The sequence below is a fragment of the Galeopterus variegatus genome, unplaced genomic scaffold (assembly GCF_000696425.1).
Source record: "Galeopterus variegatus unplaced genomic scaffold, G_variegatus-3.0.2 Scaffold2322, whole genome shotgun sequence".
Taxonomy (NCBI): Eukaryota; Metazoa; Chordata; class Mammalia; order Dermoptera; family Cynocephalidae; genus Galeopterus; species Galeopterus variegatus.
Genome location: NW_007728433.1, coordinates 211,747 through 229,866, shown reverse-complemented (window position 1 = coordinate 229,866; position 18,120 = coordinate 211,747). Strand labels below are relative to the sequence as shown.

General features: G+C 35.1%; 1 protein-coding gene across 1 annotated transcript in view; it reads left to right on the top strand.

Annotated features, from left to right (window-relative positions):
- The window catches only part of FBXL4 (F-box and leucine-rich repeat protein 4), a 48,680-nt gene extending 32,527 nt beyond the window's left edge, over window positions 1-16,153 (top strand). The window contains exons 6-8 of the mRNA XM_008581311.1: window positions 11,190-11,261; window positions 14,332-14,644; window positions 15,614-16,153. Of these exons, the coding sequence (XP_008579533.1) occupies window positions 11,190-11,261; window positions 14,332-14,644; window positions 15,614-15,777 (549 nt within the window). The 3' untranslated portion in view covers window positions 15,778-16,153. The remainder of the gene's footprint in view (window positions 1-11,189; window positions 11,262-14,331; window positions 14,645-15,613) is intronic.
- The last annotated feature ends 1,967 nt before the right edge of the window (window positions 16,154-18,120 follow it).

Genomic DNA, 18,120 nt, shown 5'->3' with positions numbered 1-18,120 from the left:
ATAGTACATTTATAAACATAGTACATTTAAACATACATAGTACATAGGAAACGTACATTTATGCCATTTTAAGGAAGTCTGTGTGCATAGTGAATAAAGCTTTAGAAGATTTTGGAGACCTGGGTTTTAGCCCCAGAGTTTGGGAAAACTTACCAAATATATTGTTTGCTGTCCTAGACATTTTGCATTATTACTTATTTTACACCAGTCCAATAAGGGGAGGTGGTATTCCCTTCTTGCAGATGATGAAATTAAGGTCCCAAAAGATTAATAAATTGCCCAGTGGCACAGAGCAGTAATTAGAGCCAGGATTTGAACCTAGGTCTTGTGGCCTGGGTGTTGTAGTTAAAATCATAAGATATGTAAGAGCATAGAATGGTAGTTATTTTAGTAGCTTGGCTGCCTCTATCTATAATAGGTATTTTTTTTTCACTACTTATTCCTTTTATAATTTGCAATTGCTGAGGAAATATAACATTGTAACTAACATATACAACTTTATAATCCAATGTAAAATACAAACTATTAAGTCATATTCTATAAATATCTTCTTGTCTCATATCTTTTAGAGGAAAATGGAATTTTTGTCTTTTATTTTTATTATGAACAAACTTAGTTTGAAGTCTTAGTTGTTCTGAATTTATAAATTATACTTAGTTATTTAAATTATATTTAGAAACTTTTAAATTACTTTTAGAAAGTTTGTAGAATCAATACATAATGAGCTGCTTCAAGGGAATGGTTTATATAGGCTTACTTTCAGTGTTATTCTATATAATGGAGAGCAGCATTAGGACAGATAATCCTCAGAATAATTTTGGCATATAAAATGATGTGTTGTTGATAGCTAGGTGATGTGTTCTTCAGTGATTAACCATAACCAGGCATTCTTCAGGCTTGATTACTCAATAAGAATGAGACCTCAGGAGAATGAAACTGTGGCATGGTTAGAATAGCTTTATATGCTGGGATGCTTATGTGGCCCTCCCTGCACCAATGGTTGCTCAGAATTTTTAGCCTTATAAAAGGTAGTAAAATACAGTTCCATTGGTTTTCTTAATTTATTTTCATGAGATCTTTTTCTTTCTTTAGGTGTGTTTAGGATTGCAGTGAAAAATCACTTCATCAGAGAAATACAGATGTCTTCTTATAACATCAGCCAAAAAAAAATCACTAAATTTGCAGAAGCAGTGGCATATGTAATTTTGTAGGTGCAGAGCATTAAATATTATGCATAGTAAGGAACAAGATACTATTACATTAATGAGAGACAGAGCGGACTTGTATACGATAAGCCCAAAAATACATGCCAGCAATGTCATGTCACAGGTTTGCATTTGGTTGGAGGTGCTCTGAGTTGGGAAACCTTTTTAAACGAAATGACCCTTGAGCTGAGATTTTGGCCCTGTCTACTATGTGATCGCAGAATAACTTGTGAAATGTGTTGGCAGATAGGGGAATTTTTTTTTTTTTTTTAACTGAATCTGGTGGATCTTTTAGAGTTGAATAGAAAATGCTTTAGGCAAGAGATGGGAACTTAGGAAAGAAACTTTACTTGTATTTAGTTTCTTCTACCGTCTGTGGCAAAGAAACAATTATAGTAGAGTTAGGTATTGTAATGATTGGAAGGACTTTGGTTCTATCCCTTTCCTTCTCTATTCATAATATTCTTACTATGTATGATAAACATTGATTGTAAGCACTACTTTAGCCATACATGGTGATGTATTTTTGTGAGAGTAGGGCCATAAAAATCTAACTCACTAAATAGACTTCTAAATACTTAAAAATAAAAACTTTTATTTTGAAATAATTTTGGACTTATAGAAAAGTTGCAAAAATTAAAAAAAAGAGATTTCCCATATACTTTGATCCATCCAGATTCCTCTACTACATGTGTAATCGTTTTTCAGAACCATTTGAAAATAAGTTGAAAACATAATGGCTCTTATCCCTACAGGGGCATTTTAAGTAGAAGACATGATTTACCCCTAAAGGGGCCTATATCTGCAACCTACTCATAAATACGTATGTTCTAGGCTGAATTACATCTCCCTAAAATTTGTATGTTGAAATCCTAACCCCCAGTATCTCAGAATGTGACTGTATTTGGAGACAGGTATTTCAAGAGATAATTAAAGTTAAATGAGTTCATTAGAGTGGGCCCTAGTCCACTATGACTGGTGTCCTTATAAGAAGAACAAATTAGGACACAAAGAGTTAGGGAACACCATGTGAAGACACTAGAAGATAGCAATCTACAAGCCAATAAAAGAGGTCTCAGACTTCTACCCTCCACAACTGTGAGAAAATAAACTTCTGTTGGTTAAAGTATATATATTCTGTGGTACTTTGTTATGGCAGTCCTAGAAAACTAATACACCTTGTAAAGGATGGCATAAGAATAACTTTTTAACACACTGCTTAAGAAGAGTCTTAAGTCCTGCATGTACTAAAACAATCTTGATTACTGTTTGAAGTTTGAGCCTGTTTACCTTTTCTTTGGGGAAAAAAAATATCTGGAGTGGCGGGTGAGAGTGGGTCACATTAGGCAGCTCAGTAAGAATGTCATTCTGTTGCTTAGCAGCAGACAAGAAAACCGAGAGTGTTTTTTAAAAGTTGGAGTTATAAATGGAACACCTGCATTCAGTTTTGATTGCCTCACTTCGAGAATGATAGAGCATAAATTGAAAGAATCTGAAGAAGTGAAAACTGATTACAGGTATTGTAGGGGAGTAGTATATGACAGTAATCTATAAATGTGGTTCAGCAACTGTTTACTTGGCCAACTAAGCTGTGTCGATAGTTTCAAGCACCCCTCTGCCTTCATCTTCATGAGCTGGAAGACGACAAAAGTAGTTGATATTTACTCTGTTGGATTTCAGCATATCAGCACTCTGCTACTTTTTTCTGTGCCAGTTTATTTGGCAGTATATAGAGAAGTATAAATGCGTACCACCCTGTCTATTGAAAGCACCAGGGCTTTCCTACAAAAGATTATACACTGTCTTTTGAAAAGAGTATGATTTGATTTAGTGCCATAAAATTGCTTTCTGACATGCAGATGTAGTGGTCTTTTTACTACATACTTTTTTGATTTAAAGAACACATTATTATATATTGGTAAATAGAGCAGGATGGCCTTTCTTTTAGTAGATCCAATGCAACTAATAAATTCAGACTGTAATACCAAACTTGTATGGCAAATGAAGAGGATGGTCTCTTACTTGACAAGGCCAGTCCTGATAACTAAGACCAAGAAGAGAAAATGAAATAGGAAGAACCTACTTTGGTCACCTAAGTTGACTAATGTAGACTGTCATTTGCTGTCATCTAAAATGCAGTCTATTTCAGACAGATGAATTTAGCTAGATAACATATAAAACAAAAGGATATTAGTAATTTGTTCTTAAACAGAATCAAGAATACAATTTGTAGTAACATAAGTTTACTAACAAAGTTTCTTAGAGTCCTCGGTTTATGACTCTCCAGGCAACAATATTTCTATACTTCTCTATCCTGAGAAGGCCTTGTAGAAGTTCCAATGGGAATATGAGGCTTTTGATGGGGGTGGGTTGTGTGACCTGAGCGGAAGGGTTGTAGTTTAGTTATGGTGAAGAAGCCCGGCTTGTCAGTGCAGTGAGTAGGGACATCATCTCTTGGGAGGCAGATTCATTATCAAGCACAATCATGACAGTGACCAGTAAACCAGGTATAAGAAATCTGCCTGGGAAGGACACTGTCATCAGAGATGGCTGATTAACCTGTTCTCTCACCATTGGCATGTCCTAAAGGAAGCCAAATTACAGCTATAAGACTTGTTTGGTGAGCTTAGAATGAGACATTGAGAATTAATTATGTGACTTAAATGCTTAAAGGCATCTACACAGAACAGGTTGACACCTTTATCTGAACAGGAAGGAAAGATGTGCTTTTGGAAGAAGATAAAGTGTTTGGACCAGAGCACTGTCTTAGCTGGGTATCGTTTAGGTGAATAGTGTCAAGCAGCGTATGCCTCAGACTCTGTTTACATGCTTCTGTGACAGTCCAACCCTTACCCCTCTGATTGAAACATTCTTTATGTATTCAATAAGGTTACTGTCAAGTCCAGCTGGTGTGGAAACTGCCATGTCTTTCTGACTGCAAATCTCTGCTATCATCCATTATGGGTTGTTATAGAAGTAGATCAGTTTAGTTATCTGTGAGGAAATATGCATTCAATTATAATTGTAGGAGAGATCCACTACAGTGGTAAAAAAAAGGTTCTGAAATGAGACTGCATGGCAAGGCAAAGGTGTGTGAACATTTAGTCTTAGATTTTGTTTCATCGCACACGTGCATTATTGGAATTTGACAAATTATCACCAAAACTTGTACTTTAAAGCTAAAATTCTGAGTCTGTGGTCTAAGGTAGCTATAAAACATCTACATTTAGGTTTAGAAAACTTTTCTTTTTTTTCCTCAAAGAAATGTGTAAGATTTATTAATTTATATCATTTATGATCTTTAACCTTTTTTTAAGAGATCAGTCAGAATTCTAACTCCCCCCGTAATGTTGATCTTAAAGTTTAACTTGTAGAAGACAGTAGTATTTTCAAGTTGTGATTATGCATCAGTACATAATTTATACCATATTGCATATTTAAACTGTATAAAAGAGAACAATATTCTCTTTCGCTAGATGGTTCATAGCAAATCTCTTTAAAGTAATTGAATTTAAAAATTCCTGAAGGATGATTGTTTATTTCTACATGTGGTTAGTTTCAAGTACTTTAGTTCTCAGTATACTTCAACTTTTGTTCCATATTCCCCTTCCCCAAATTTATTGTGATTGGAGCACTGGGGCAAAAAAAAAAAATTAAAATTAGAGAGAGATTCATATATATATGTGTATTTTAAATTCCAATAATTGAGTGATAGTGTTCTTAGGATTTCTTTGGAGGTATTTGTTATGCAAATTTATGAATTTTCATTTGATGAATATACTTTTATAAAATTCCATGTTTTTACCTGGAGGTAATGCTCTGATGTGTTCGAAATGTATTATGATCAGTAAAAGTACATTTGTTTATGGTCATGTGATATCATTAGTCTCTATTGTAGCTAGTCTGTGTCTGTAATGTATAAAGTTATTATATGTCCTTTCATCAATATGCTTTCTAGAACTCATGTTTTACAGTGAAGAATACTAATTTGGAATCCTACCTTCCTGTAATGAGTGTTATAATCAAGAGTTGCATTCTTTATTAAAGACAGGAAAAATTAATTTTTAACACTTAGCAAAAAAAGTCATAAACTAGTTATAACAACTATAAACCTATACTAATGTAAAATAGCAAACACAGTACTGTGTACATTGATTAAACAAAGTCTTGATATGTTATCAGATGTACAGGGTATGCATAAATATAACTACTAACCCATAAACTTGTACTATCTAAAAGTTATATGTGAGTTAAATGAACATCAGTTATCATATTTATTAAGTATTTTTGCTTAGCACTTTAGAAATCTGGAGGATGGGAAGTTAGAAAGTTTATGGGTAGCATTTCTTAAAAAGCTGTCAATGAAAATTTGAATTTGTGCATTCTTTCACGTATTAATAAATTTCCTTGTAATAAGTAAAGGCATTAATAATAATTCTTTATAGCCGCATGATACTTCATATCTGCTTATACCAAACTTTCACCTCTATTATCCATCATTTCACTAACTAAAACTGTTTTTGAAGTTGAAATCCTTTTTTTTAAGAAGTCGTCATTGTAGCATCTGAATATTTGGAGACATTACCAAGGACACTGTGAGGAATAAAATAGCTAAACAGATAGGAGAGCATTTGTGAAAGGAGGAAGACAGTGTTCCTCCTTTTGTAATCATTTGTGTTTGGTGTTTGTGGACTAATTCCTTTACAATCCTTTTCTGAGTTATAGTGGATAGTTGAAAATCTCGATCCCGTAAGCATGCTTTCAATTGTTGTTACCTAATTGCATTAGTTAAAACTGTTCACACTGAGCTTGTCTCTTCTTTTCATTCATAACCTGTTATAATATTTTGCTATATCTTCCTTTACTTTTGTCATTTTACTTTCAGAAATGGCTGAGTGTCATCTGATCTCCTTGAACATTTAATTACGCATTTACTCTTCCAGTTTGGTCCCATGTTAAAAAGCTATTTATGCTTCTTTACCTGGATGTGGAGAGATGTTGAATATATTACTTTTAGTTATACATTGGGTTTTGAAGCTGCAGAACAGTATTGGTAGGTGGATTTTAGGTGGAATGTAAAATAATTAGTTCTTTATGAACATATGTTCTACTACCAGATGACAGCATTCACCTAGAATATGTTTTGATAATTCTGTAGAACAAATTATCGTGGATCCAGTCACTCCTTAGTGAATTCCTTTCCATAGTGATTTAAATAAGGTTGGTCTTTTTTTTTTTTTTTTTGTCTTTTTCCGTGTCCGGCAACGGATCGCAACCCTCAGTGTCGCCCCCGCACCAGACCGGGACCGGCAACGGGATCGCAACCCTCAGCGTTGCTCCCGCGCCTCGCTCAGCCAGTGAGCGGGAACCGGTCTGTATGTGGGATCTGAACCCTCGGGCGGGAGCGCCGCCGCGCTTCCCAAGCGGCGCACTATCCAGTGCGCCACCGGGCCGGCCCATAAATAAGGTTGGTCTTTGAAAATTACAAACTTGTTTGAAAATGAATATGCTGCCTTGCATTATTAAATCTAACTATTTACATTATATTTTAATTTTATAGAACTACTCTGTGCTTCTGTTGAATGAGTTTAGTATTAAATCTAAGTTTAACCTTCAGTCTTAAGGTTCCTAAAATTTTTCACTTTTTATTTCTGAATGCCTTTTTATAATTTACTTAATAATATAGCTTTGATTTGTCCATTTATGTGTTCTAGATGTGTAGAAGTGCTGCACATACTTATTATGGTAGAATGGTTTTGTTCTCCTTAGGGGTAGGAAAACTTTTTCTGTGAAGGGCCAGATAATAAATATTTTAGGCCTTGTAGGCCGTATGGTCGCTGTCATAGCTACTCAACTTTGCTGTTGTGCTAAAACAGCTATAGGCAATACATTAATATATAGGTGTGCCCTGTGTTCCAATAAAACTTTACAAAAACAGGTGGTGGGCTGGATTTGGCCTGTGGGCAGTAATTTACCAGCTTCTGCTCTGAACTATTGAGTCTGTGGTCTCTGCCAAATCAGGTCCCTCTATATCTGGAAATGAAGAGTTGGTTTCTCCATAGTTTCTCCTCTTTGCTTTGTCATCAATAGCAATATTTTAATTCTGAATGCTAACAGCATAGAGAAAAAATATTCTAAAGATATTCTCAGAGGAAATGGGTTAACTGGATTTAGAGAGATTGCAAACTGATTTCATACATGTATTCTGTGAGCCTGGGTACTCCTGTAGTCTTTGGCTTATCACTGATGAACTCTGCTGAAGAAAGCCATGGAACTGTGTTAATTTGTGCTTGGTCACCTCAATGCTGCCAGTCAGTCTTTTATTTATCTCTATTTGACTTCTTACATTCCTCACAGCATCTCTTCCAAGATCATCATTGTTTTTTCCTTTAGACATCACCTCCGTTTCCCCTTATCTCGGTCTCAGCATTTGATCTTGTATGTCTTATTCAGCAAAGATGAGTAATATCATTCAATATGAATCTCTTTTATTCTATATTAGTTCCTTAGTGAAGATAAAAATGATATTTCTAATGACCTAAATGATTTTCCAATTCCCAATTTAATGTGCATAGTCTTTAAGTTATTGTAAAATAGTATAGTACGCCATGAATTCCTCTTCTAAGACATGAAATTCTCCCAAAGAATGCAACTACCATTCCACAAGATGTTTTCTAGATATATATGATTAGACTCTTAGTACAAAAGTGAATTAGGAGGATATGCTGTTAGGATTGTGCCTTAAAGTTATAATCTTTAAGATAGACAATAAGCAATAGTATGCCTTAAAGAAGGAAAGGTCCAGATAGGTTAATATGATGTTCTTGATAGTAAATTTTTTGTCTTACTCTTATTTTTAATTAGAAGAACTGATTCTGCAGAGAATTTATCTCAGACTATATCCAGGGAATCTTATTGTCCCAGCCTGAGGATAATCAGTTAGAGCTAGGTGGCAGTGTTCTATGGCTGTCCAAGCTATCCCAGGGTTTCAGAAGTCTTAGAGAAAGGAGGAATTTTGCATGGGCAGATATCCTAAAAAGTATATAGTGACCTGGCATTGGCCATGCCTCCTACTGGTTCTGCAGTATACCCTGTGCTATTGCAAGGCAGGATGTCTACACCTTCATTAGGCATCCTGGTGTTGGAAGGAGGCAAACTACATAACCCTAAGACAGGGAGAAATTTAAAAAGGGGGGGTTTGGGGTGAGAGTTTGAAGAAGTAAAAGAAAACATCATTTTAAAAAGAATTAGAAATCGTCTACACCTTCATTAGGCATCCTGGTGTTGGAAGGAGGCAAACTACATAACCCTAAGACAGGGAGAAATTTAAAAAGGGTGGGGTTTGGGGTGAGAGTTTGAAGAAGTAAAAGAAAACATCATTTTAAAAAGAATTAGAAATTATGGAACATAAATAGACTAAGAGTAACAGAATACAAATAAGGAAAAAAAAAGATAAATGTGACTATATTAAAATATAAAATGTTCACATCTCGGAAGATCCCGTAAATAAAATGAAAAGACAGGTCTCAGGTTTAGAGAAGATATTTGTAATGGATATAATGGACAAAGATTGCTATCCAGCATAAATAAAGAATTTGTACTAATCAAGAAGGAAGAAACAACCCAGTGGAAAAATCAGCAAAGGATATGATTAAGCAGTTTACAGAGCAGGAGGTATAAGTGGCCAATAAGCATATGAAAAAATGAAAGATCCTAACCTCGCTAGCAGTCATACTTATGTAAATTATACTGTTCTGTACTCGTCAGATAGGCAAATGTTAAAAAGAATGAAAAGACCATATGTTGGCAAAAATGTGGGGAGACTTAACACTCTTACACTGCTGGTGGGAGAATAAATTGATTCAAGCATTCAGGAGACCTATTTGGCAAAATTTAATAAAGTTGTAGCATACCCAAACACCTGGAAATTCTTCCTCTGGGATGTGCTCTAGAGAAATATTGTACTGTCCTATAAATACACAGGAAGCATGTATGAGAATGTTTGTTCTAATACTGTTTGTAATGGTGAAAATTGTAAACAACTAAATATCCATCAAATGAGAATACGTGTTGTAGTATATACAACCATTAAAAAATCAGTGAACTAGAGCTGTGTGTATGGACAATCTTTATGTACAAATCTTTCACAAATGCTGGTGAGGAACATGCAGCAGTATATGCAGATTGTAATATTTATATAAAAACCATGTAGAACAATATTATATGTTACTTATTGATACATAATGTGTAGTCAAATTATATAATTTTCAAGCATGTTTTTAAACACTGAGTCATGATAAGGATTACCTCTGAGGAAATATATAAATAGATGGAGGGTTACAAAAGTAGATAATCAAAGAAGGCAAAATATTAAGAGTTAATCTGAGTGGTGGCTATATGGATATTCTATTGGACCCTATACTAGTCTGCATATTTGAACTTCATCTGATTCTTCATAGTAAATAATTTTAAAATAAATTAACAAACAAGTTCCATGAGTTACATGTATGTATCTGTGTGTATTTTTATGTCTGTATATATTTTTAATTTAAAATTTCTTACCCACAAGGATATATGGGATCTTCTCTAAAAATTCTCTCCAATATGGTCTGGATATTGCTCATGAGAAAATCTTATAAAACAAAACCTAATGGCCTGTCCCTATCTGTTAGTAAGTTGAAATGACTAAGTACTGTAGAGAAACTCAAATTAATTTATCTTCATATACCCTTTCTAATGTGAACATTCTGAGTGTTACATGGGATTGTCTTGTAACTGTTATAAGTTATGTGGAAACTTAAGTATAAAATCAGTATAAACTTTTTTTGCTTAAATTAAAAGAAATGCTCAACAATGAAATAATTAGACTTAACTTTAATATCCCTCTAGGGCCTGTTATAACTACTATTATTTTATTTTTGCTTTAAATGACCTTACTTTATGTGAAATACTGTATTATTTTATTTTCTCAGTGAGAATCTTATCTGGGATTTGGCCAAATGTTTTGCTTTGTCATTGACACAGTCTTCATCCCCTCCCTCAACTAATATTTTTCCGTTTCAGTCTCTGTGCGCTTGGAACAGATTTAACAGAGGTTCTATGATATCTTCATTGTGTTAGATATGATTTAGTTCAAATGTTTATCATGTAAATTTGAATAGTTTTCTCCTGAATTCATAAAAGAAAAACTGGAAATTTGAATATTTTGCATTCTTTTGTTTTTTTACAATTTTTCATGGCAGGCATGTCATGAAATGAAATGACTTTTTAAAGATATTTTAGGTGCCACGATTATGTAGCACTCTAGCATACTTTAGGGTTTCTTTAGTGGTGAGACCGTTTTCATTGCACAGGATACATGGGCTTAAATGGCAGGAACATGACTGGAAAGTACATGTTTATATAAGTTTCAGTCAGCACATTGCTACTGACAGGTGCTCAATGGTTGTTCGTATCCTTGTCAGCAAAGAGAATCCTTTGACATTAAAGTCACCAGCTCAATCCTGATTTTGGGTGACTCTATTGGCAGTTCTATCAGGCTGCAGCTGATCAGTGAATGTCAGAGCTGCCACTGTTCTTCAAGAGTGTCACCAGCACCGTGTGGGTATTTGGGGGCAGGGGGCAGTGAGGGGAAAGGGTGGCTTAGCTTGTCTTGTTAATCAGTCTTAACCAGAATTTCAAATTGCTTACCTTTGGGAAATGAACTGAGAGGTCATGGGGATTATACGTACCTTTAGAGCATGAGAAACCATATACAAAGTGACAACTTAACATGGAGACTAGTAATGATTACCCTGACTCCAAGCCAATCAATGGTGGAGCATCTGGGGACTCATTAAATGGCATTTGTGGAATCTGTAACTTAGGTTTTGAGCTGTATTTCAGGAAAAGCAGTGACAGCCTTTAATGTCTAATTGACCTCTTCTCTTTGTTTCACTTTCATTCACTTTCCATATTTGCCTTTGATGTGGTCCCTGATGGCAGCAAACAGCACTGCTCAGCATTTTGAACTTCTGTTCAGAGCTTCAGCACCTCAGTTTGGGCAGTTGTATCATGGTAAGTATTTGAAAATTCTTTATGCTCAATTGCTTCTTCTCTTTTTCTTCCCATGGTTGAATTTTATCCTGACCCACACCATGCCACCCATACCCACGCCACCCATAGCCACTCACAACTTTTCATATTTATGGTTGACTACTTCATACTTCACTTTCAAACATTTTTCTTAAATTGGAGAGTATGTCTTTGAAACACTGACATTATTTATCTACAAGAGCAAGGAAAGAAGTATAGTGTGGTGGGAGAGTTCAGTTCTGCCCCAAGCCAAATGTTACCTCAGACAGGCTATTTACGTCTCTGCATTTCTTTACAAAATAAGATGTCAGTCATACCCCAAATGCTAATAGTTTAGTAAGTTTTTCACAAGGCTAATTTTAGTTTCTAAATTTTGAGATTATTTCCTGAAAATGTTGATGATAGTAGGTAGGTTTGTTTTATTTGCTTTTGCATTTGTTTTGCTGTCCTTACTGTGCAAAATAAAAAGATTGACACCCTACACTGGAACTCATAGTTTTTGAAAATTTTTTTGGCTTGTGAAATCCAAAAGCCTAGGGTCTGTTAGACTAGGTAAGCTTTAAATATTTAAAATTTTCCTTCCATATTTAAAATTATGATTTTTTTGTGTCCCCGAGAGAACTCATGGAAAGAGTTATAAATCTTTCTTGTCTAAATTACATAATTATATAGCTTATAAATAGTGCTGAAACTTAAAGGACAGTAGAATTCTTGGGGAGGGGTGCATGTATTTGCACATGTGTGCAGGCACACACATACTCACTGGAAATGAATCTTCTGGTATAACTGACAGTGGAGCAATCCATTCCTCTTCACTTCCACCCTCCCCCCCTCTAACACAGGCAGATTTAGGAGATCCCCAAACCATTCCAGTTTTACATCCACTTAGTAGGAAGACCTGAATAAGCAAGATGATTACAAGATTTCAGAGAAGTTCTTCTGTTACCTTAGGCTTGCAATCAGTGGTCATGGTGCCTGACCTAAAACAGATCCCATTTACACATTTTTTAGAGCTCAGCAGTAGTTTCAGTGATGCTCCAAGATTTGGCAATGTAAACTAGATAAGCCTCTTATAATGACATATTTATCCATGTTCCCATGGTCATTAATCATGGTGATTAGGTCTTATTAAATGCTGAGTATGGGCTCAGGCCATCCTGGTCTCTGGAAGCAATCTTGGGAGCCCACTAGATTCTCTCTGGTCAATTTCTTACCTTAGTAAGTTGTTTCATAGGCTAGTATCTCATTGTGTTTCCTTAAGATGGCTGCTCAGAATTCTTTTTCAGTCATTTCAAGGTTTTCCTGCTCTATGGAGTCTAGCACTTGAGAATTATTGTATTCCTTTTGGTGGTGTCATATTTTCTTGTTTTTTCATATTTCTAGTGTTTCTATGTTGATGTCTAGTCATCTGGTAGAGCAGTTGCTTCTTTTTTTTACTCTGGAGTAGGCTTTGAGGAGATAGACTTCCTCTTTTTCTGGACTCCTCTGGTGACTCTCCTTTTGTCAATATAGTCAAGTGGTTGGTGGGCCACCTGCATGGTGGCCATGGCTGCTGCTGTGGCAGCTAGCCACTTTTGCAGTGGCAGTGGGTGTGGCGGTGGCTGTGGTGGACTACCCATATGAAAGCACTGTTTGTGGCAGTGGTGGGGGCTATGGTCCCCAGGCATGCTCCTGCCTTCTGTCAGGTGGGGGGCTGATCATCTCTTTGATTTAAAGTTTTTTATCCGTGGTAATGGAAAGCAATGACAGAATAGATAAGGATCACCCTCTGAATTTATTTTGCTCATTTATTAGTCTGTATGTCTTTCACAAAAACATGGACAGTGCTTTTAGTTTACTACTGTTCCTAGCATCTGGAGTGGTGCTGGCACATAGTAGTTGCATAAATATTTGTTGAAAATATGAATAAACTGTTAAATTAAATTTGGCCTAAAGGTTTCTCTTGACATAATGAATATGATGTGTAAACAGACTGTAACCTACTCTCGTAAAAAGTAGACAAGTCTCAGTCAACCACAGGCAGCCAACTGTTCAAACCAGTTTCAAATAAGACAAACGCCCAGCTGTAACCAAACCAGCTGTTTCTGTACCTCTGTTTTCTGTATATTGCTTTTCTTTTTCTGTTCATTAATATTATCTAACCATATGGCAGCCCTGGAGTCACTCTGAACCTATTCTGTTTCTGGGGACCGCCCAATTCGTGAATCGTCCTTTGTTCAGTTAAACTATGATACATGTAATTTGTCTAAAAGTTTTCTTTTAACAAAACAAATGAACAAAAGGAAATAATGATTGTAAATGTTTACTATATGGTTTCCTTTTGACTTCTGGTAATAATTTTGATAAGTGATTATAACAAAATCAAATGAACTTCTAAAAAGATCCTACTTAAAGAAACATTATTATAGCATATAAAGCCAAGAACTGAAATGTTCAGTCCTTGATTAGTAGGGACTTATTCTGTAATCATGTGAAGTATTGGACACCTCTAGTAACTGACAGTGATTAACATATTATAATCTAAATTTTTTTCAGATTGTATATTTAGTCCCCAAATATGCATTTAACCCAAAACTAGTATCATTATTAGTACTACCAGCATTTCCTCATGGTGTTTTAGAGGCTACCAAGTGCACCCCTGTATCAGGAAGATCTTTGTATCTACCAAAATGTATTCATCATATATAAAATAGAAGAAACTAGGCATGATTACAAGTAGCAGCAGCAAGGCCAAAGTGGTAGGCATAAAAGATAACACATAATCCTCAGATTCTTCATGAGAGACTGGGGACATCAGACTACTTTGGGATTTAATTTATTAACATCCTCTGCCTGGAGTTCTGTTAAATAGATTTTTGAGTAAGTTATTACTCTTGCTGTTTTATGAAATAGTGGCAAATCTGTGAGATAAGTGGGCAGATCTGTATTAATAAGAATGTGGATATGTTTACATGGAAGCAAACAGTAGGAGATGATTAAGAATGTTCTAATTTGCTCTAAACAGTGTGTTTCTGAGCATAATATGTAAAAGATTGGATTGTTTGATTTACAGATTGAAGACTGTGATGTGATAGCTAGCATGATAGGAGCCAAGTGTAAAAAACTCCGGACCCTGGATCTGTGGAGATGTAAGAGTTTTACTGAGAATGGAATAGCAGAACTGGCTTCTGGGTGTCCACTTCTGGAAGAACTTGACCTTGGCTGGTGCTCCACTCTGCAGAGCAGCACCGGGTGCTTCATCAGACTAGCACGCCAGCTCCCAAACTTGCAGAAACTCTTTCTTACAGCTAACAGGTCTGTATGTGACACAGACATTGAAGAACTGGCAAGTAATTGTACCAGATTACAGCAACTGGACATATTAGGTAAGGATTCAATAGTAAATTTATTTTCAAGCCTATTTCTATGACATAAAAGTTAATCTCAGACTTTTTTCAAGGGAAAAAGAAAATTTCTGAGATACAATAAAAATTTTGTCCTGATAAGATTACTTGATAGGAAGTACAAGATAGATTGATTTAGGGAATAATTAATATTATCTACTTAAGTAAAATATTGAGGACAAAAACAGAATTCTGTAGTTGGACCTATCAAAAGTTCTAAATAACCATTAATTATTGGTTTAGTTAGAAGAATGAGAATTACATTACCTGTGTTCTACATTTTTATTAAGGATAGAAAAAAAGAAATGAGGCTGTTTGTATAATGAATTCAAGTTTGATTTTTTAAAAAAGCTTCTTATTTAAACTTCTGATTAAGGAGTGCTGTGAAATCTTTATCCCCAATACTTTTAATTTTTAGGACTACTTCTACACCAGGCAGATCTGTTGTAGATCCTTTCCAATTCTGGGATTCCTTGTATCCTTTCTGCATTCATCAGCAAGGAACCTTATGAGATTTTGTCACTTCTTACTTTAGCCAGAGGGGCTAGCAGTGCCACAGTAGTGATAGTTGTCTACACAATTGGTACTTTGTGAACTCTGATAGCACTTGCATGTTTCACATCAAATGCGATGTGAAAAACATTTACAACTGGGGTGACAGAAATAGGAAAGTCTGGTGGAGCTGATTTAAAAGGGTAGGAGGTAGGAATGAAGATGGTGGGTAGAGTATTGACAAGATTCAGGTCCTAGATGCCAAATTGGCTGGGAAAATTCAGTTGTTTTTAACAGGACAATTTCAATATGAAATCTTTTGTTTTTAAAAAATACATTTAAGTTTTTAAAAGGTCCCTTAAGTATTTTTCAAACAGTTAATACTAAAGGGACATTATCATTATTAGGACATTATATAAATTTATACTTATGGTGTTTTGTTTTGTTTTTTTTAAACAGGAACGAGAATGGTAAGTCTGGCATCCTTAAGAAGACTCCTGGAATCTTGTAAAGATCTTTCCTTACTTGATGTGTCCTTCTGTTCACAGATTGATAACAGAGCTGTGCTAGAACTGAATGCAAGCTTTCCAAAAGTGTACATAAAAAAGAGCTTTACTCAGTGACTTAGTATATATTCTGTAATAAAATTCATGTCCCTTGGTAGGGTTTTTTGGGGGGATGGTTTTGTTTAATTTTTATAATGGTGAGAATTAAGACATTTGTAGATTTGAAAGAAATATGTGAAATTGTCCATTAAAACATGAAAAAATGTAAGCAAATGTTTTCACAAAATATTGCAAGCACTTTTCTTCAAGAATATGTGAGTGGTTGATATTCTTTTTAACTTATGTTAACCATTGCTGTTATGCTTTAGTCAATAATTATATGATTAATAAAATAATAATACAGAAAAATTGTAACTTATCTTTAAAGGAATACTTTGAGCAATAAAGTGTCATGATGTTTATGCAAAAATAAAGTTTATTTTTCACATTTCCACGTAAGGATGTCTTATTAGTAAGCCTTATGACCTGGCAAGTATTTTGTTTGATATGTGCAAAATTATCAGAGCTAGTTGGGAGAGAGACTTGTTTTTCCATCTGTTAGGATTATTTTTTCGAGCTGATACATTAACTGTTCAACTGGAAAATTTGCAGTTTTCCCACTTTTCTTCTGGATTCCATTTTACTGCTAGATTATACCAATATAAAAAATGGGCATAATCAAGAACAAGAAGTACACTACTAAACAAAATAGGTTTCCAACTATTAAGCAGATGCCTTGAAAATTTGCCAGAGAGAAAGGTTCAAGGCTTCTGAATTGTATGTGGATTTTATTTGTATATATAAAAAAAGTGTGGATTTCATTTATATATGTATATGTGTGTGTGTATTTTTCCCCCCTATACCCCAGCACCTTAAATAATTAGAAATCAGCTACAGTGAGGGCTGTGAGGTGGACAAAAAATAAAAAAACCAAACATGTTTTGTTCAATAATGAATTGATTTAGTTCTGCTACTAAGAAAGTAGACGGGAAATATTTTTTGGCATGAAAGGCAGGGCCGTTTTGAATAGAAAACTAATGTTAACTGTGTAGTTAATAAAATTCATTTTTCTGTTCAAGGCTGATGGAGTTTGGATGTATTGTCCTCCCAGAACTCATATGGAAATTTGGCCCCCAGTGTGGCAGTTTTAGACATGGGGCAGATCCCTCATGAATGGATTAATGTTCTCTCTAGGTGGTGGGAGTAATGAGTGAGTTCTCACTCTATTAGTTCCTGTGAGAGCTCGTTGTTTAAAATACCCTGGCACCTCCCCTCTCTCTCTCTTGCTTCCTCTTGCCATGTGATCTGCTTGTACCCACTAGCTGTCGCCTTCCACCATGAGTAGAAGCAGCCTGAGGTCTGCACCAGATACAGCTGTCCCTGAATCGTAAGCCAAATAAACCTCTGTTCTTTATAAGTTACCAGTCTCAGGTATTCTGTTATAGCAACACAAAATGGACTAATACAGACTAATGCAGAGGCAAAATGTTATATTCCAACATCCACATACCCTAGAGTGATCCTGCAGAACTGTCTGTATAATAAATACAGTAGCCACTAGCCATATGTGGCTATTTTATTTCATTTTAGTTAAATTTAATTAAAAATTCAGTTTCTTAGTTGCACATTTCAAGTGTTTAGTCTCACTTGAGACTAGTAGTGGTGATCATGTTGGACAACATGTTGGAAGAAGTAAGGGCCAGTTGAAAAAGGGCTTGGTTATCCTCCATTGTTATTTTCATGCACTGGGATTTTCTTTTCATCCATGAATGTATGTAAATATTTTAAATGTTTTATTCAGTGAGCCTTTTGAGGGGGAGATACATAATTTGACTACAAGCTGTGTAAAGTTGTGCTTTTATCTTACGCTAGCAGCTAACATTAGGTTAATGTTTAGTTTGTGCCAGGCACTGTTTCTGATGATTTTATTTACTAATTCAACTCTCACAACAACCCTGTAAGATAGATGTCATTACTTAACCCCATTTACAGATGAGGAAACTGAGGCAAAGAAAGATTGAGGAATTTACTCATGATCATACAGCTGCTAGTGGCAGAGCCAGCATACTCAGGCCATCTGGCTTTAAAGTGTCCAGGGTGTCTTCTGGTTCTAGAGCAGGAAACTTTTTCTGTAAAGGGACAGATAGTAAATAATTTAGGCTTTATGGGATAAGAGGCAAGATTAAGATTATTAGGTAGGTACTTAAATAACTAGAGAGAGAACAAATTTCCTCAAAATTTTTACTCACAAAATTCAAAACATACCAAAAATAAACTTAATATGGTTCTACTAACAAAAAAAATTAAATACGTTGGGGGAGGATAACATTTCACTTAATTGGGGTTCAAAGTTAGTGGAAGACATTGATAGAATTCTGTTAGTTATTTATTTTCTTTAAATTTACCTTTTAGTTATTACAT